Source organism: Copadichromis virginalis, linkage group LG17 (genome assembly GCF_057382275.1).
Source record: "Copadichromis virginalis isolate Kocher_CV1m ecotype Utaka linkage group LG17, C_Virginalis_male_GT1.1, whole genome shotgun sequence".
Lineage (NCBI taxonomy): Eukaryota > Metazoa > Chordata > Actinopteri > Cichliformes > Cichlidae > Copadichromis > Copadichromis virginalis.
In genome coordinates this window covers 40,675,158-40,696,319 of record NC_140634.1, presented here as the reverse complement: position 1 = coordinate 40,696,319, position 21,162 = coordinate 40,675,158, and the positions used below count along the sequence as shown (strand labels likewise).

General features: G+C 43.1%; 1 protein-coding gene across 1 annotated transcript; it reads left to right on the top strand.

The window, feature by feature from the left end:
• The first annotated feature begins 5,283 nt into the window (after window positions 1–5,283).
• On the top strand, window positions 5,284–17,429 carry dera (deoxyribose-phosphate aldolase (putative)). The gene is made up of 9 exons (XM_085436655.1): window positions 5,284–5,502; window positions 11,219–11,316; window positions 11,528–11,675; window positions 12,750–12,845; window positions 12,938–13,072; window positions 13,373–13,501; window positions 15,861–15,973; window positions 16,929–17,078; window positions 17,159–17,429. The coding sequence occupies exons 1-9, from the start codon at window positions 5,472–5,474 to the stop codon at window positions 17,213–17,215; spliced, it is 957 nt and encodes a 318-aa protein (XP_085292781.1). The 5' UTR covers window positions 5,284–5,471; the 3' UTR covers window positions 17,216–17,429.
• Window positions 17,430–21,162: the final 3,733 nt, after the last annotated feature.

Below are 21,162 nucleotides of genomic sequence, written 5' to 3'. Positions count from 1 at the left end.
ATTACTGGAAACACTGGTCAGAGATTGTGGCCCATATTAACGTGGTAACATCACACAGATGCTGTAGATTTGTTAGCCGTACATCACTGATGCAAATGTGTTGGAACCCATTTATAAGGTGTTCTTTTGGGTCAAGACTTTGGAACCCATTTGAGTCCACTGAAATGGGATATTGCACAGTGGCAGGAATGAGCAGCAGCACAGACTGAACAGCACAAAGGTTTTATTGGCAGTTAGTACAGTATTGCACTTTAAAATAAATACCAATAAAGTGAAGTGAGCAGTGCAGATTATACAGAGTACTTGTGAAGCTGCAGGTAGCTTCTGAGTGCGTCCTGTGTGTGTGTGTAAGTGTTGTGGTTGAGGTGTCGTATGGCTCGATGGTAGAAACTGTTTTTAAGTCTTGTAGTCGGAGCAGACAGACTCCTGTAACGTCTGCCAGAGGAGAACAGCTGATGTGCTGGGTGGCTGTGGTCCTTGATGATGCTCTGTGCTTTACGGAGGCATCGCTGAAGATAAATGTGCTGAATGGCAGGAATTCAACCCTCCTCATCTTTTCCAAGTGTTTTCACACTATTTTTGCATTTGGCTGGGTCAGTGTCACTACTGGTAGCCTGACAGGGTGTGTAGATCACAGAGAGATTCCACAGGTAGTCCAGCTCTTTCAGGATGGCACATCAATACATGCCACTGCCAGACGTGTTGAAGCCAACAGAACCACACTGAGGCCGCCTAAGTGAAGGAATTAATTTTATTTTCCATTGAAATCTGATGTATTTTCAAAGTGTTCCTTTAACTTTTTCAAACAGTCTATTTAAAAATAAAATCAACCTCATTCTGAATCTTTACCTTTGAATTAGTGTTAAACTAGTTACATTCATTGCATTTAACTGACGCTGGGGTGGCTGCAGCAGGTCATCTAATTGAAAGGTCGGTGGTTTGGGGAACATACTGAACCTCACAGCTGATTCACTATATGGTACATCACATATAGTATGGGACATATATACACCTCCCACAGACTAGACACCGAGGTTGCCATTCTCACATCCTGAGGCAAAGCAAGACCTTTGGTGCTGTAGACGGATGAACTTCTGTAATCCAGCAGGAGAGTGAGTCTCTGTTTAGACAGAGCTGGCAGGTCACACATTGCACATTCTGAGTGTGGTCAATGTAGGTATATGTAGCACACGCAACGGACACACAATGGAAACTCCTCTGCTCCTCAGATGCAGAAGGAGAGAAGCAAAAGCTCAGAAGCTCAAATTCCATAAAGCTATAAGCTGCAGGAATAACCCTGGGTAAATATGCAGTGTTCAGGCGCAACAGAAAGTGAGAAGCAATGCAGTCTTATATGTAGGGATGGGTACTGATAAGATTTTCACGATTCCATTTTCGATTCTGTTTAACGATTCGATTCTTTATCGATTCTCTTTAAAAAAGGAGAACACTAAGGTCGATTAGCTTAGAACTTTGTTTTATATCTTCTCTTTGAACAAGATAGAAATTTAGGAGTAACATGGCCTTACAAACCCAACAGATCTTAAGAGATCCAGCCCACGGCTCTTTAATGGGGTGTCACAGGGTCCCCAGGAAAAAAAATTGTAAATGTAAAATAATAAAATAAATATTCTTCTGTAGCAATCAGAGATGGGCGTTACTGTAATCAGATTACTTTTTTCAAGTAACGAGTAAAGTAAGGGATTACTATTGCAAAAACGGTAATTAGATTACCGTTACTTACCGTTAATTACCGTTACTTTCAATAACAAATTTTTTAGGCACGCTGCGTTACTGCGTTACTAAAACCGTGATTTTTTTTTTTGCGAGAATGTCTCATGACAGTGACGTAAGCGAGTGCGACGTTCGTGACAACAGCTGTGTGCAGATCAACAATGGATCATATATCGAGTGTGGGAGAGAGTATGAGCGTGCAGCGTTTAAAGCGTGGAAGTACTGACCTTACTTTGAGTTTGATTCCATAAAAAGTGACAAAAACATTAGTGTCCGCTGTGCGTGGGAAGAAAACTTCTTTTTACAGCAAAAAACCCCTAAACTTCCAAGCAAGCACCGAGTAGCTACGACGTAATGGGAAACTCAGAGAGAAACTCGCGGATTCTTCCACTGACCGCGGCACACCTGCACCAGGGTAAACCTCCGCCTGCCCCACTCCTGCTTTACAGGTGAAAATAGAGCAACAGGACCGCTGAGTCTTTGACTTTATTTATTTTCTGCTGTGTTTTACTTGCATCTATTTGAAAGACTGAGTGTAAACACACAAAATATTTTATTTTATGTGCTGGAATGTGCAGAAAATAGGTTTAAATGTTAAACTAATTTATTCAAGTCAGAGAATGATGCAGATAATTACATTTTTGCTTGATGCATAAAGTTAAAAGATTAAAACTAATAAAACAAGTTTTAAAAAGAGACTTTTCCATTTGATTACATTTTGTATGATGGATTATGCAGAAAAAGTAGAATTGGGCTGAAAGATCTATCGCTTCATCACCTATTCAGGTTGTAAATCGTGTTTTTAAAAAGTAACTAAGTAATTAATTACTTTTGAAAATAAGTAATCAGTAAAGTAACGGGATTACTTTTTTGGGGAAGTAATCAGTAATTAGTTACTGATTACTTTTTTCAAGTAACTTGACCAACACTGGTAGCAATAACAAAGTATGACATAAATTATTCTGTAGCAATTACACAAGAATATCCAGTAATGTCCCTGCCTACAATTAAACACATTCACTTACTGAAAATCATCTGCTGTGGCAAACGGGTGCAAACCTTTGACCACAAACTGAGTCACTGCTCGGTGACATTCGTCTATCCTGCCTGAAAGGAGACGCTGCCGGCAGACTGCAGCGAGAGCTGCCAGCATCTGAGCCAGACTCTGTCTGTCTGTCTCATCATGGTCACTAAATGCACAGTAATGGCAGGTTTGTAATAAGGCAGATCGCGCTAACATAATATGCACTGTTAGTTGATTATTTACCTGCCGCATTAACGGGAGAGGACGTGCAAACGTTACCGCTGCTGCTGGTTGAGATTCACGAGTCCGGAGTGGAATTAAAAACATGACATTCATTTAAGGTCATCGCGTGTTTGTGAGCAAATGCTTTTGCATGTTCGTAGTGTTTCCTCCCTTAAATGAAATATCTACTTTTCAAGTATTGCAAGTTGCCCTGTTGTCATCCGTTCTCGTAAAGTATAACCAAACTTTTGAGCGTTTGAGCCGCTTAGGCGCCGTGTTTCCTGCCAGGTAAATGACGCTCCGCAATGTGGTGACGTCATTCGGGGAAACTGGAATCGATAAGGGAATCGTTTGTAAAAATGGCAAACGATTCCAAGGAATTGAGACAGTGGGAACCGGTTCTCAACAAGAACCGGGTTTCGATACCCATCCCTACTTATATGAAAGAAATGTCATATCCACAGAATCCATGAGTTCAAAGAGCGAGGGCCACAAAGGGCATCCAGCACAGAAGTCAAGGCCCATGAAGGGACGCTAGCCCCTTTCAAAAAATCTATGGCAAGGACATGTGCAGCTGGTGTCACCTCATCAAAGCCAATATGAGGAGGAGATGTAGCTGCTAAGAGAAGGTCTGGCCTCAGGGTCAGATGGCCTGGAACATGAGCAGCTCTTACAGGCAGAAAACAAACACTGCACCATAACAACAGAGAGTGAGACAGCTTTAAAACAGAGGAAAGGACCGCGTCCCTCCCTACCTGTTTATGTAAAAGACTGCTGTTGAAGACAACACCATGCAAAACAACACCCTCTCAGTCTAAGACCCTGGTGCAGGAGCCTGGACTCCCTCCAGGGAAGATCTAGTTACCCTCAGCCTCCCCCTGAGGTGACACGATGCACACAGGCTGTGAGAGAGTGTCCACCACCATCTTTAACAGTCTGAGTGGCACTAAGCAATCGTTGATGCCATTGTGCCCAGTAACCATAACATTGTTTGGAAATGCCATCTGTGTCCCAGCTGAAACTGAGCGAGGCAGTGATAAAACACGGCCCCTCTGTGGTCCGACTAATGTATCCAGTCGCAAATCGAAGAAAGAGATCTGCTGACTTGGAGTTCGTGAGCTCTTTTTAAAGTTCACTAAGAAACCCAGTGCCCGAATGTGGAACAGAACCAGCGAATGCAGGAATGCAAACCTGAGAAACTGCCTGTGGCTCAGGTGTCTAGCCATGTTAGATTGTCCTGTGGACCAAACGGGATTCAAAAGCTGTCTGACTGTTAGAACTGGAACGTTTGTAGATATTTGTTCAAGACTTGCAGGGCCCATATAACCTTCAGGATTGACTGTTTGTGGGCCAAAATCACACCTGCATGCCTCTAGAGTTTCCATACAAGAGGCAACTTGAAACTGTCATCACCAGCAAAAGCTTTTCTACGAAGTATTAAATCAATTTCAGTATATTTCTCATTATTACCCTTAATGTAGTTTGATTTCTTTGCATCCGTGGATTGGATGGGTTGTTACCAACCAACTCTGGTGAGAATTTAATATTAATAGCACCTTTAGAAATGTATTTACTTATAAAACTGGTGATGCATTCAAAACTTATTGGGGAACAACAATGAAATATAATGGGAACACTTGACATGGTCACCTGAACATTTAACACAGCCCAATTCCACCCATTCTCACAGCTAGGAGGACTGAGGCTTCTTCGTCCTGGGCGTTGGATCCTGCCAGGGGCCTGAAGGTGGGCCTTTGCTCTAAGCCGACTGGCATAGAACTCGACCAGGAGGCTGCGCTCTCACTGGTGGCGCACCCACAGCGGTGGCAGTGGGCGCCACTCTCTTATAAAATTAATTTGATACATAGAAAAAAAACTGAACAAGTGAAGCATTGTGAATACCTGAATGCACCGTACTATATAAATATTCAGACCCTAGGAATCATATTTCCAGCTGAATTCAGAATTTGCTTTGGGGGTTTTGAATTAATTTAGTGGTTTGATTGCAGTACATCAGTTTCATGTCTTGCACTTGAACTATGTTAAACTGCACTGTCCCTTTTAAATAAAATAAATTCAAGTTGATTTGAATATATGTGACAAAATTAGGATTTATTTTGTGTATCCATTCTGAAATTGAAACGTCATTAAAAGCCTGCGCTACACTGACATCTGGTGGAGGGTCAGGCAAACAGGAAAGGTAAATGAAAACTAGTTCATGCCAGTGCTGCTTTTATTTTGAAAGTGTGACTTTTATTTGTGTAGACGTGCAGGTGAATCCTCATGTCGGATGCAAAGAGAAAGATTAATAGCACATGCCGCTGCGCTCTGAAATATCTTCCGTTTCTTTTGTCACACACAAACTTCTACCCTCGTTAGCGTTTGACTTTCCTACGAAGAACACATCCGGGCATTTTGAGCGCACTTCATACGTATTTTGGCTGCGACTGATGACGAAGTTCACAAACGACAGCGTTCTCTGTGGCGAAACATGTCACCCAGAAATCCGGGTACGACGCTCGGTAAGTAAACGCATGTACGGGCAGAACGTCCGCAGTAATCGTGCTCCCACGTTACCGTGACCCAATAACACGATGATTTTGTTACCAAGGAATATTCACGTCGTCATTTTGCTTTGCGCAGGATTTCACGCTGAAACTTTGAGTGTACGATGCTAAGTTAGGACAGGTGAAGTCAGTGAAGCAGTTAGAGGTGACTGACCCTGAGAGCACGGATGTTACTGCACACTAACAAATAGAACCGGAACAAGCAAAGGAAGCGTTTTAATCCTGCTTTCCGACGTGTAGCTAGTTTTTACTGAGCAATCATGTGACAGCTGGCTCTACTGTGTGATTGAATACTCATGAGGTCTGATTAAGACCTAACACAGCACTGCGGTCTGCTGACAGTTTGTTTCGGACTAGAAAGAAGAGCACGTGGGTTTACCTCGTGACACTACAAAAGTTTAAAGAATGACAAAGTTGATTTATATTCTATATTTCCACAAATGTCCTGCTGTTATTATTCTTCCCACTCACTCCTTCTGTGATTTGACGATGGCCACCTCAACATCTACACAGTACACTTTAAGTAACCTGCGCTCAGAGTGGATGTTTGTCAGTCCAACCAGAGTCACCTGTGAGGCACCTGCACCTGTACTCTAGTGTATTTGTAAGGGATGAGCACAGAGGTCGTATCTGATGTATGAACATGAGATCAGGTCAGAATGAATCCAGACGTGTCACAGGTTAACCTGGCGGTCACATTAACAGTTTGTGTTTTCTGACATTTGTTGAGCTGATGGAAAAGTTGCATCTGAAATTATGTGACATAAAAAAACACGTTACTCTTTATGCTCGCTGCTCTTCTGCAGTGCTACATGCTAAAGTAACATGAGCACAGCTTATAGACACCTGACTATGGTGCTATACATTATGCATACATTTCATTGTCTTGTGTCTTTCATCTCTTTGTATTTGATAGGCCCTTGTGACTGACAGACCATTTACTCAAGTAAAGTACAGATACCTGAAAATTCTACTTAAGTATAGTAACTAAGTACTTCCCACCTCTACAAATATGTTTAAAACAACGACTGATGAAAAACTCAGCATTTTCATTCTTTCAGACTGTTGGTGTGCCACAGAAAACAATCCGACACTACCATAAGGGAAAACACTTAAGCCCTTTTCCCATTAGTACCTACTCAGATTGACTGGTTTCCATTACCTAATGTGTGTGGTTGTTGTTATAGCAACGTGACCATTGTCCCATGACGTAATTGGTACACAAACACTACAAGAAAGGAGGTCGTCGACGTGAGGATACACCTGCTGCTCGGTGTGTCTTTTTGTCACACTCGGGGACCGTGGCGTTGTTTTTGTAGCCTTTCCTTCGTTGCCTGGGTTCAACAATGGTGCTTTTGATTTTCATGAACAAGACGCTCTCATGACTCACCGAGTGATGCCACTGACTAGCCAATCAGTGGCATGCAGTCTGATGACATCACATTTTAGTACCTGCTTGCATCACTTTGTAACCCCAGGTGAGCAGGTAATATATTAGTACCTCATACCAGGTACTATGACCAACTGCAAAACCCTGAAAATCGCAGCGAATCATGGCGAGTCGATCTTAGTAGGTACTAATTAGGCCGCCACAAACGATTATTTTGATAGTCGACTAGTCACCGATTATTTTTGCGATTAGTCGACTAATCAGATCATCATCCATTGGACGTAAAACTACAGCTTATTGCACCAGCAGCATCTGCTCTTATATAACTATCATTAGCTTACAGCTTTAAGTGTGTAAGGTCTGTGCTAACTAAAAATAAAGACAAGATGATAGTTTATTCAATTTTAATGAAATTTGCAGATTGTTTCGGTGAAGTTTAATAAACTCCTTGCTATCTAAAATATAACAGGACACCAGAGTAAATTCTGGAGCATCTCACACTTCTGATAATCAGCTGTCTGCTTGAGGTTTATTCAGCTGTGTAAAAACTATAACTTTAATCTCAGCCAAACCGATTTACTCAGGAACAAATAAAACACTGAAAAAAGCCAAACAATAACATTTTAAGTTATCTAAGTGACTCATATATCATGTTTAACCTGAGTAGACAAAGACAGGCTTTCTAACACGTGTGGGGTCCGGTGTTATCCCCGGCTCTAGTGAGCCTAGCCCCCGGCTAGCTATCAAGCTGGTGGGTAACAGACGTCTCCGAAAACGTCGGAGCGCTTTTGAAAATATGCGGTGTCTTGATAAACTGAGCAGATATTTGAGGTTTACACAGCTACATTCTCGCCTGAAAATATCTTAAGTCCTGCCATCTTCTGTTTCAGTGCGTTATTACACTCTTAAATCCTACTACTTATTTCTTACAAAGCTTCAAACGACGCGTCGACTATTAAATTAGTCGTCGACGAATTTGATAGTCGACTAATCGTGGCAGCCCTAGTTCTAATGGAAGGGTACAGGCAGGGTGTTGGTGTTGATTGCCCGGATCTTGTTCTTTCCAAGAGCGAGCATTCCCAAGATCTTGGGTATTTGGTGGTTTCGGCTCCTCTTCATGGTTCCCATTCACCTGCAAGATTCTAAGGTACTTGTAGCCGTCCTCAGTCTGCAGTGTCACCTACTGGTAGTACAATCCCCTCATTTCTGACCATTTTTTTGTCTCTTTGTTGCTCCAACTGCACGTCTCCAATATGAAAGAAATTCTCATGTCGTTTCTGTAGAGCCTCATTCACTCCCAGCATACAGCTTGAAGCCATCCATGTTAGGGCTGCAGCTATTGATTATTTGAGTAAATAAGTTTGATTATTCCATCGATTATTTTGATAACAAATACTTTGGTCTTATTAATGAGCAATAATAAATATTCAAACGATGAAAAACGGAGGTCTTTCAGAATAAACTATTCATTGTATGGTTTACCTCAACTTACTCTAAGACTTACCGTATTTTTTGGACCATAAGGCACTTTAAGCAAAACAAAACAGTCAGATAAGTCAAATTTTACTCAGCTCATTCTTCTTGCTTCCTCCACTTCTGTACCATTGATTCATTAATGTTGAATTCTCTGCAGCTGCTCTATTCCCATGTTGTTGCAGTACATTAATGACTGACCTCATATTATGGATGGATTATCTCAGTTGTTCTCCTGACTGAAGTTTGGTCCGTTTACAGCATCCTGCCATGCGATTGCATTTGTCTCTAACTAGGGCTGCTCAATTATGGCAAAAATGATAATCACGATTATTTTCACTGACATTGAGATCTCGATTATTTGACGATATTTATTTAACAATAACAATGTGTTGAATAATGACTTTAAAGATTGTAAAAAAATAATATAAAATAGTGTGCAAATACTGATAACAGTGCAAATGTTTGCAATATAAAAAATAATTGAAAAATGTAAACATTAATGTTTAGTGAACTTTGCAGTGTTGCTCTGTGGTGCAGCTACATTGTAGCAAAGTTTACACACTGTGTCTAATTGATCCACGTCTGACTGAGCCCATAATGTTTCCACACCACTGGAGCTTTTTTTTTTACCTCTTTTCAACCAACTGCAGTCACTCTCCTCTCCAAATAACTTCTGCTTAGCTTTCCGAGCTTCCCTCTGGTCCTCTTAATCAGCGGTCCCCAACCCTCGGACCGGTACCGGTCCGTGAGTCGTTTGGTACCGGGCCGCGAGAGTTGAGGCTCAGGTGTGAAATGTTTGGTTTTCAGGGTTTTTATCGGTTTTCAGCGTTATTTTGTTATCGTCTTTATCGTTGACTCGGTTTTCCTCGGTCTTTTCACGTGTGTTATGAATAAATTTCATTTTTTTTGGTACCGGTACTAGTTTTATTTTGTTGTATTTATCCGCGACACCTTAAAGGCCGGTCCATGAAAATATTGTCGGGCATAAACCGGTCCGTGGCACAAAAAAGGTTGGAGACCGCTGCTCTTAATTGTTGTGACGCGTGTTCGAAATGCAGAGAGGTGCGTTCGATTTGCCACACGGAGCAGTGTGAGAGTAAAGCACGAGGGAGGGGCTAATAATCGGCTCAGTCACTTTTAATGATCGTTGAAAGCCCAGATTGTAATCGAGATTAAAATTCGATTAATTGAGCAGCCCTATCTCTAACCATCGGGAACCCTCACGTTAACTTTTATCGAGTGGAAAAAAAGTTAGCATTCAACCTCCAGCTTCACTGTGTTTATGCTATGCTAACATAGCTGTGTTGCTAGCCACACGTAGCACATCATTATATAGCAGCTAGCCAACTTCAGTAACCCTACAAACATCTCTGCTGTTTAGTTTTCTGTCTTCATTTATGTTGGAAGTGATAGCAGAGCTGTACGTTTGAATGCTTCAGAAATCTCTCAGTCAGAACATGCTATATCATGTTTAGGTGGAAGCTAGCGAGCTAACTTCCTGCTAACTTCTAACTCTGTTAAATGTCATAAATCCTGTTTTCATGGATGCCTGGATGTTAAACTTAATTGTTACACCTGGTAAAGCAGCAAAGCTGATCGTTTTATTAAAGATGAAAGACTTTAGACAGTTTTAACTCTCAGTGATGCTGCAGTGTTTGTTTGACTAATGGCGTCAGACTTAAACACCAGATTGTTCCAGTATTACTGAGTCTCCAGCCTTTGGCGGCTGTTCTCATGTTGTTCCCCTGATGCTGAGTTTCTACCTTGTATGGCTCAAAGCTGACTTACTCTCCTGGTTTCTCTCTGGTGTTCCTCTTTGGGGCAGATAGCTGTGAGTCTTTGTAAGATTCAAGCTTCTTTGTCACGTGCATAGTTATACAGATATAACACGCAGTGAAACGCTCCTCAACTGTGCAAAAAAGAGAGACAGAACTTTATATACAGTGAATGAGTATTTACAAAGAGGACATTATGTGCAGCAAGTGGGTGGCATTATATAAATAAAGATAAGAGGCCTCACATACAACAGTTTGTTGTGCTTAGACACCTCATGCTCACGTCCCTCTGTGCTGCTTTGATCTCTGCCTCTGGTATCGAGAGGACATCTGATTGAAATACTGTTGAAATCTCCCAATTCTTTGAATCTTTGGGCTGAAGGAAGGACAATACTCGGTGTATTTATGCTCAATCAACAATCATTTATTTCCATACAATTCAATACTTAAGAGCATAAGGACCATCATGATGGGGAGACATGCCTGAAGAGGGTCACCGCAAGTCTCAAAATGGTGACGGGTTGCTCAGCTTTTTATAGTCTCTAGTGGCCCCCATCTAGTCGTAAAAGCCAAAACATCACATTCTTTCTCTCTTACAGCGCCTAAGTTACGACCTCGGCAGTTGTTTCTCTGCTTTCTGTAAGGTGGGGGTGTGGAATGTGGTCTGTCTATCTCCCCTGTCTTAGACACAGAGTCTCCTTCTCTTCATGATTCAACAATAGAACATGTCAAGAAAACAGTGTAACACATTCCCAGCAGATCAAGGATACAGAGTGATGCACATTTATCTAATGAACTAATATGTAAATATGTTCTGTTAACTCAAAAGTATAATGAGAACTAAACTACATACAGCTCACACACTCTATATTAAAGGGTATAATATGATCTACAGCAGTATTCTAATTCAACTACTTTGATTACATATATAAGGTAACATATGATAACAGAATAATATCACAATACTCTCTGTGTGTTTCAGCCACTTTAATAAAGTGAGTTTGTTTCTGTTCTTCTGTGTTCATAACAGACCTGGAAAGGATATCCAAAGTGAGAGTGAACACACAGGCTGTGTTGAAGAGGGCTCAGTTTATCCAAAGACAGAAGATCCCCAAGAAACAGTGGCAGGTGAGCTGTGCTGTAAGCTGTGGTGCACGATGACAACAAGCCCACGCTGTCTTAACTTGTAACACCAAAATGCATTTATGTGTACGTACATGTAAGCACACCTCTGTGGTCATAGACAGTATTAACTATAAGGCGGGTTTCAGGGCTACATTTTTAACATGTCTCACGGTGTATCCTTCTCTGAGCGCTGTTTCCTTGTGTGTCCTTGCAGGCTGCGTGGCTGCTGAAGGCCGCGACCCTGATCGACCTGACCACTCTGGCCGGAGACGATACGGCCTCCAACGTGCACAGGCTCTGTTTGAAAGCTATCCACCCAGTTCGATATGACCTGCTCAAGAAGCTTGATATGCACGACAAAGGTCCGCCCTCACGTCTGTCAGGAAAACTGATAAAATGAAAACAAGCGTTAGTGTCATAAAATAATTATTAGTAAATAATGAGCTAGCGTATCCTGTCACGATAGCTTCAGTGGTGCTTAGTATTAATTCTCAACGTCTCTCTGCTGTTTTGAATATTGTTGTGTTGAGCATCATTAGTGTAAAAGGAATCACAACAAATTTGTATTCATTTGCAGTTTTCCCAAATCATGCCAGCAAAATCCCGTCGGCATCACGTGAGAAACAAGTAACGGCTGTTTCCATGTTACGATTTCACCTGTCAGGACATAATGTGTAAATCACAGGTCGCAACATCGGACAAATATAATCCTGCATCAACAAAAAGCCGTGAAATGTATTTATTTAACACAAACAAAAAGTCGTGTGTGGCAAAACTAACCTTACTTTAAAAGCAGATTTTCCTGTTTGCTGAGAAACAAAATAACCATTAACCGTTGTTGCTGCGTCCCAGTCAAAGTCCAGATCAGGGACGTGACGGGTCATTAATTCTAAAAGAACCTCTGAGAGCCTCTAACACCGGGCTCACTGGATGAAATAAAAAGATATTACACGTGCATTTTAAGTTTAATCACGTTCATCGTTAATCCCATAATGTTTGAAACGTGCGTTACTCTGCACACACAGTGTTGGTCTTTATTAGTGTCCACGTCTCTGTGCAGAACAGGGTTACACATCACTGTGGTTACGCGCTCATGTTCCAGTTTGCTCTGACAAAGACGCACAGCTGCTTTTTCCCTTTAAAGCCAGTGTGAACAGAGCGTTGGTGGTGAGGACGGCTGTCGCTCATTTATTCACAGACAAAGTCAAACACAGGAGGCTTTGAACCATTAACATCTCACAACCGCATGAATTCAAATGTTTTATTTACCTTTTTCTGCTACCATGATCTCATTGATCAGTTTTATCATCCTATTTGTCATCGTTACCTGATGAGTAAGCATGCCAGACTGCTCAGACACTAGTCCGCCTGCAGAGGGAGCCACAGGCCAGTTTATCACCACGTTTCTTCTTCTTTGCTCTGATCCCTGATGTCAGGCGTGACAACAGCAGCGGTGTGTGTGTATCCATCTCGTGTGACTGATGCTGTCGGAGCACTTAAAGCAGCCGACTCCAGCCTTCCTGTCGCCTCAGGTAAGTCGTAGCTATGGCAACCCTGTGTGTGTAATATAGAAAATGAAAGGCTTGTGCTGCCTGGGCTCCACTGTGTTATCTGTTTCTCCCAGTGGCCACTGGCTTCCCAGCTGGCCAGACTCCACTGGAGACCCGCCTGCAGGAAGTGCGCATAGCAGTGAGTGACGGCGCGACGGAGATCGACATCGTCATCAACAGGATGCTGGCCATTACAGGACAGTGGGAAGGTATGCTGCAGCCTCACTGTCGTTACTGTGGTTGTATGGAAGGATCTGTGTGTTTAATACTGATGTCTGAGCCTGTAGTAAGAGTTTCATACGTGATGAAATGCCAGTTACAAAACAAACCATCGGCTAATCCAGTAATCCGCCCGTTTCCTGTCACTTCTGTCTGCGTCATGAGGGCAGCAGAGAAGGTGAGGCCTCCCTCCCTCAGTGTCCCCCCCCCCCCCCCCCACACACACACACACACACATGGGCGTGCACTGAACACGTCAAGTGATTTCAGTTTCGTGTCTCCCTCTGCAGCCATGTACGACGAGATCCGTCAGTTTCGGGAGGCTTGTGGCCCCGCCCACATGAAGACCATCCTGGCTGTCGGAGAGCTCGGCTCGTTCACCAACGTCTACAGAGCCAGCATGGTCGCCATGATGGCTGGTCAGTCTCACAGCTGTGTGTGTGTGTGTGTGTGTGTGTGTGTGTGTGTGTGTGTGTGTGTGTGTTCATCTGATAGTTTAATTACACTTTCTAGTGAAGCTGATCATAAAATAAAAACTGCATGGTTCCAGCTTTATATTTGTTTTCTGTTAGTAATTTCAGTTTAAAGACGAGCAGGTTGGGCTGTGGATGTAATAACAAAGCACTGTGTTAATGAAACGCTGCATGTATGAAGCTTCTTTACTCCATGGAGGCCTTTTACAGATGCAACTCAGTCTGTGAAGCTCAATTTAAGGTTTTACGACATGTTTAGCGGCGTCTACAGAGTGTGAGGTCACTGGGCTGTAGTTTATATTTGCTAACTGCTGAGAGAACCAGTAACCCACTGTGTGTGGGGTCATTTACTGCCTCTGGCTGCAACAGCATCCCATCCACTTTCACTTCCTGTTGCTCGAGCTGTTCGTCGTTCTTTGTCTCGCTGCACTAAAATGTGAAAGTCTGTCTGTAGCTGTGATGTTCAGGTTTGTATAAATGAGTGAGGGGGGGGGAGTCTAACAGAGATTTCTGAGAGTTTGCTGATGTTGGGATTCCCAGTCGTGCTTTGGTAAGAAATGTTGTGTTTGTAGTGTGATGCACATGTAGCAGCTGCTTATGATGTTTGGGGGGAAAGACAGTTTTATTCCATTAAATGATTGCATGTTGCAGACGTCTGCTCTCTGCTCTGCCAACAGAGAGATGGAGGGAACTATTAGCAGCTACGAGCCGACCCGGTGATGTCGTGTCCTGCACAAGACTAAACTTTAAACACGTATCACACAGTTACGTCTATGACCGTTGTTGAGAACAGGGCTCCATGATGTAAATGAGCCTTTATACATGCAGGCTTCATGTCCACGTAACGCTGGGTTCATGGTTTTGATCAAAGGTGTGAAATCATAAAGATTTTTCGGCAGAGTCACAGATGCCCTTTGGGCTCGCAGCAGGAAAGGCCTCCAGTGTAAACTCGCTCTCCAGGCTCTTCACTCTGACAGCTGTTAAATGACTGAGACTAGCTTACAGAATAAGTTGATACACAGGATCTCAGACCCGTGTTTTCATTGGTCATCTATTCTGTCGTGTCAAATGAAGCACGTGGTTACACAGGCTGTATGACAGTAGCATGTTGATCTGCTCCTAACTCTGCTTTAATAACAGCTGATCTGCACTCACTGCCTGCATACCTGCAGCGTATGTAGAAACATTTACGCCATGTAACAAAAATTGCTGACACGCACGCACACGGGCGCATGTGCACGCACGCACGCACGCATCCACACAGGCACACGTGCACGCACGCGAGCGTGCTTAACCAGCCGTCACACAGGCGCACACACACACACACAGGCACATGTACACACACACACACACACACACACGTGCACACACACACACAGGCACACGTACACACACACACACACACACACACACACACACACGTGCACACACACACGCGAGCGTGCTTAACTAGCCGTCACACAGGCACACGTGCACGCACACAGGCACACACGTGCACACACACAGGCACACACGTGCACACACACAGTAAGCCGATTACGGACCTAAATTGTCAGGCGCTCTGATAGAGATCGTCATTAAAATACATTGCTTTTGTCACCACACTTGCTCCTTAATCTCCTCTTGTTCCTATGAATTGCATATGAGATTCCTGAAATTGAATGATAATTTTACCTATTAATCTCTGATATAGCCTTTTTTACCCCGCCGTTCCCCGCCAGTATCTCCCTGCCCACGCAAATGAATAGAGCTTCATTACCGCCACCCACATTTAATAACCGTTATCCATTATCTGGTAATTAAGACTCCGTATAACGAATCTTAAGGATTACGCCAGTTTGAGAAAGAGGGGAGAGAAACTGAAAAAATACATATAACATGTCTTTAATGAACTGTAAAATTTCCATCTTGTTCTGTTCGGTAATGAACGGTCATTATAACTCAGGGAGGCAGGAGGGCGGCGCCTCTTTTTTCTGCCCCTGCAGTTTGTGGGTAATCTGTTAAACTGCGTCATTTCATCTTCTATTTTTATCAGTCTAGCTGATAAAATATAATTGGCTGTGAAGGAAGGCGAGGAAAGAAATAATGATTTTTATTGATGAGCATTAAGCTGTCGTTTGTTGCAGCAGCTTACGCTTTTCTCCGGCCGCGCTGTCGGTGCAGTCGACCTGCATGGGAACGCCGGCCTCGAGCCGTTTGTCGTCCCATCGGACAAATTTGAAGTCGAAACCCGACAGCTGAGCGATGCAACATAACCTCAGTACGTGCTTTTGTTGAAGACATCTCATCTGTTCCAACACGGCAGGTTCAGACTTCATCAAGACGTCTACAGGGAAGGAGGCTGTCAATGCTACTTACCCTGTTGCCATAGTGATGGTGAGAGCCATCCGTGACTACTTCATGAGTACGGGCCACAAGGTACAGTGGGCGTGAACACTCACTGACTGTAGAACAGTTACTACATTTATTATGTTCATGAAACCAGCATCACGTTCACTGTGACTGATGGACGGAAAGTCTTTGACATGGAAAGAAGTACTTGCATGAATGTGGAGTCATGTGTTGTATGAGCAGCTCGAGTACTCGAGTAGATGAGAAGCATTTTATCAAACAGCAGGAACTTAATTCTGCTCAGTTTCATTAAGATGCAGCAAAAATCTTAATGTAAACATTTACATGGCAGCGCTGCAAGACAGGTTGAGTCACCATGACGTGCGTCTACATCAATAACCGATCGTAGGCCAGTCGAGGCTCGCCACAGTGTGCTCTCTGTATTTAGTGTCAAAACGGACGGTTTTGATTTTAGTGCTGTGGAACCAGGTTCAAGCAAAGTTCCTCAGATTAAAACACTCTTTATTAGTTACACCGTGTTAGTTCTGACCTGCTTTTGCCTTCAGAACTTTATTGTCAGTGTTGCGACAAACAACTACTACTGAAAAAGTACCAGGTACTGTGACCTAATGGAAAACCCCGCAAACCGTGGCGATCTGAGCTGAGTAGGTACTGATGGACCAGTAGAGCCCCTGGTCCATCAGTAACCCTGTCCCCCTGCCATGTGAAAGCCGGCAGGGGGACAGGGTTGTACTGATGGACCAGGGGCTCTACTGTGTGAAAGCTGGCAGGGTTGAAGTCCCCAAAGATGGAACCTCGGGTGCTGAGTCTGTAGCCGGGCTCTGGCAGAGTGGATAATGTCGCAGCAGAGGGAGGAACGTAAACAGCCACAGAGGTCACATGGGTCCAACTGCTGGTTGACGCATGTGCACGTAACATTTTTTAGGCGTGTGTATTTCCAAGTACCACCTTTGTAGATGTGTCATCGTGCTCCAAGTGTGTTGTGTGTTTTATTGACACACGTGTGCATGCCTTCTTTTAGGTGGGCTTTAAGCCAGCAGGGGGCATCCGAACAGCTGAAGAGTCTTTGGTTTGGCTGACTCTTATCAAAGAAGAGCTGGGTGATGATTGGCTCTGTCCCGGCCTGTTTCGCCTGGGAGCCAGCAGCCTATTGGCTGACATTGAGAGGCAGGTGGGTACGCAGTAAACACGCAGTAGATGTGACATGTCTTGTTTTACACAAGGTTTTTACAGATGTTTTTGCTTGGACAGATTTATCATCAGGTGACTGGACAGTATGCAGCGTATCATGAGCTTCCCATGGCTTGAATTCACCTGCTTCACGTTTTAAAGAGAAGCTCAGAAGATCCACACGAGCCTCATTCGTAAATCTGCTGCTCCTTCAAGGTGCTTTCAGTGTCCTGATGAATAACCCAGCTGGTAATTTAAAGCTTGAAGCGAAGAATGTGATGAAGATCAAAGTTTTTTACTTGTTATAATTTAACAATCGCACTTCATAAAATAAACACGGAGTGGAAAAACAGTTTGTTTCCTGTTTATTCTTATAAATGGGGGCGATCGTGGCTCAAGAGTTGGGTGTTCGTCTTGTAACCGGAAGGATGCTGGTTGGAGCCCCGGCTCGGACAGTCTCGGTCGTTGTGTCCTTGGGCAAGACACTTCACCTACCACCTACTGGTGTTGGCCAGAGGGGCCGATGGTGCGATATGGCAGCCTCGCTTCTGTCAGTCTGCCCCAGGGCAGCTGTGGCTACACCTGTAGCTGCCTCCACCAGTGTGTGAATGTGAGAGTGAATGAATAGTGGCATTGTAAAGCGCTTTGGGTGCCTAGAAAAGCGCTATATAAATCCACTCCGTTATTATTATTGTTATTATTATTATTATTATTATTATTATTATTATTATTATTATTATTATTATAATAAAAGTTGGTAAACTGTAAAAGATGCAGCAGAGTGTAAAGTTGAGTTTAGTTTAAAGTTATGTTGGCTGTAGGTGTGTCAGCTGTCACATCACAGCCTCATTAAACATTTATACTGAAGCTCCACAGTGTAAAATGCAGCACATTAGTGTTGGTGGAGAAAGACAGGAAGCAAAACGGTCTCAGTCCGTGTTTTTTAAAGTTTCTCCTGAAAGCATGAAGAATGTTTAAGGAAAAAAACATTACTGATCATTTTGGGAATAAAGTCAAAATTTCAATATTAAAGTCGAGATTTTGAACTCTAAACTCTGGTAAAGACGAGATGTGCTGAGCAAAAACACACAAAGGCCCAGCTGGACTTTTGCTGTCAGGTGACCGTGCAGCACCATGCTGTGTGCAAGAGATGCACCATCAGCTGAAACCAGAGTGTGGCTTTTGCAGCAGTTTTACGTCACTCGTGGCAGAACCACCAGTCGTGTCGGCAGTGATGGCAAATATAAATGAGCCATCAGAGCAACAGATCTGCGATAGGAAGCGTGCGGCTTATGCTGCCAACCATAAGTGATCCTGACCTGTCCACTGATCTGTGCTGAACGTCTTCCTGAGGATTAGACGCAGGGCTTGAACAGCATACAAATACATTTGAGGTTCATCTCAAGGCAGAAAACTTTTTCTTTTATACTTGAAGACGTTACAGACGCTGACCTTGGACGAATGAGTCGGTGCCTTGTGGAGTGATGGGCACGAGCTTTTTCATTCACCTTCCTCCGAGGGGTTGCCTCAGCTGATCCTCTGCTGTCACACGATCCCTGCACACTCACTGCATCGATGAATGTTCTCTGTTGTCTTCCTGTTTTCCTTCTGCCTGTCAGCTCCATCTTCAACATCACCTGCCCACTATAGCCACTATCCCTACCAAGTAAGTGGGCTAATCTAAAGACAAGGTTGGTGAGTAACTAAAATAATAAAAGAAAAACAAGTTGTTTTTTCTAGTTTGAGAAATGGCATCATGTCTTTGAGCCACAGGGAGTTTGGGGGGTTAGGTGACTTCCAGAGGAGTAAGGATACACCGTGTTGTCACCAGGATGTAAAAGCAAGAAACTTTGTTTTGCAGGGAAGATGCATTTTTTGATTCAGAGTGTTTGCCAGTTCAGTGACCCCATGCTGCCTGGCTGGAGGGCAGGAGTGTGGTTTGGAGTCGGACCCACGGCCCTTTACTGCTCGTCTTCCCCCACGTCTCTTTCTCCCTCCCTGCTTTCTCGTCTCTCTTTGCAGCTTGGATTTTGGGTTCTGTTCTGGTGAACTGAAAAAGAAATTATCTGCAGACATAGATAAGCTTTGAGAGATTCCCATAAACTGAATTGTTATTATTAATAGATAAAAATTCACCAGTTGCTGATGCAATGAAGTCATTAAATGTATCATCTGAAAGCAGAAGTGAATAGAAACCCCGTGGGAAGGAGAAATGGGATTGGTCTAGAGTCCACAGTAAGGGGGGCACAGCTGGATGACAGTCAGAGGGAATCACTTTAAACTGTCAGTGAAAAAAATCAATACAGGAATAAGATTAAAAAAATGAATATGTCCTTGTTTGTGGATTAAGAAGTCTCCAAGAGTCAACACAGCCATCATGTAGTTAAAATAAGATGTAGATCTAAGTGTGGGGGATTAGGCGCAGGTGTGACCACGAGCGGTCCGTTTGAATGAGTGGCAGATTTCCCAAGGACATTTCAGGGTAAAGTGGTCTCTATCTTGTAAATGTGTGTCTGTAGAAAAGTTCAGCTTTGAGGTGAGAGAATCACTTAGATCACTTAACAGGATGTTTCACATCTTTAAAATTCAGTTTAGTAATCTGAATAATCGACTACATCAAGATTCTGGAGGATATCAAACATACTGAGAGTCATTTAAATAAAAAGGAAAAAAACACTGAGTCACAGCGTCATAACTAAGAAACAACCCTTTCTTGGAAGCAACAGTTCCTCCCAGTGTTGGAACATTTGCTGTCAATGTGGATTTCAAAGTTTCCATCCTATGCTTGGTTAGAATGGGGGGGGCATCTATTTTGGAGTGTCCTGTATGTGTTAGACAGTAATTTTGGGGCTTTTGAGATCAGGTGTTTGTATTGGAGATTACGCGTCGGAATTTCAGGAGCGGGACCACGCCTCCAAACACGCTCCCTCCGGTTCCCTCAGTTCTGCAAGCTGATCATTCTCGTCTACGTGCCCCTCCCTCCTTGTTCTCAATTCTTTAACTTCTTCACTTCTATTTAGTGCATGAGGATCTGCCAGGGAGGCGTCACCAGTCGCCTTCGAGGTCTTCCCCAAACTGCAGCTCAACTGTGGGCCAGCGAGTGAAATTGGACTTGATTAGTGTGAGATAGCGATAAGACGACAGCATCAGCAGACTGCTCAAGTTTCTTCTTGGTGTATTTTATTTTCTGTCATCTTAAAAAACCCCGGTTGTCCAAACCTCACTGGTTTCATACAGATTTGTACACACCTGAACCTCATCAGTCTCTCATTAACAAACAGGTTAGCCAAAAAACAAAACACTTCATCTATCTTACAAACTCATTTACTCTCAAATGGTTTCAAAAGTAAAACACTTTATGCAGTACAACTCAAAAAGCTTAGTTTGTACCCAGTGATGCAGTCAGTGACATCATGAGCCTTCATAAACAGGAAGTGCTGGGCCGGCCCCGCCCACACACCTGCTCTGGATGTGAGATCTGAACAAAGGGACAAACAACGGTAAGTGTAACCAAAGCAACGTCAACAAGCATAATTCAACAAAAATGTTCCTTTAACAGAAAAAGGACCTGATGGTTCAATAGTGTTAACTTTAAAAACATATACATGGACGTAAACTAACATAATGCAACCACAAACTAACCCGGGATAGTAAGTAGAGCAAAGCTAGAACAGCACACTAAAGCATTGTGGGTTTAGTTTAGACGTAGACTGCTTTATCTTTGCTCCTTTGCAGTGTTTCGAAGCTGACACGCGGGGGTTTAGAAATACACAATCCAGAGATCTGAACCAGTCTGGAGCTCGGGATCATTGAAAATAAATGATTGATTCTTGCTAAGAGCATCATTTTTATTGAACGGACCCTTCACATGAGCGATGTGGGTAGAGATTTCCATCTAGACACATCGTCTTCTACGTTCTTTCTTTAAACAGTTATGGACATATAACACTGTGGAGTATGTCAAAGCTTGCAGCACCTCCATCCTCTTAAAATTTATGAATTATTATAAATTTTTATTGTTACCAATTATTGAAACATTTTTCTCTGTGTTATTTAATTGTTGAAGCAATGAGAAAATGTGTTTT

Coding starts and splice junctions, on each gene's coding strand:
- dera (XM_085436655.1), top strand. CDS start 5,472: ATGTCACCCAGAAATCCGGGTACGACGCTCG. Junction 11,676..12,749: donor GCTTGATATGCACGACAAAG/GTCCGCCCTCAC, acceptor CCCTGATGTCAG/GCGTGACAACAGCAGCGGTG. Junction 17,079..17,158: donor TGGCTGACATTGAGAGGCAG/GTGGGTACGCAG, acceptor TTGCTTGGACAG/ATTTATCATCAGGTGACTGG.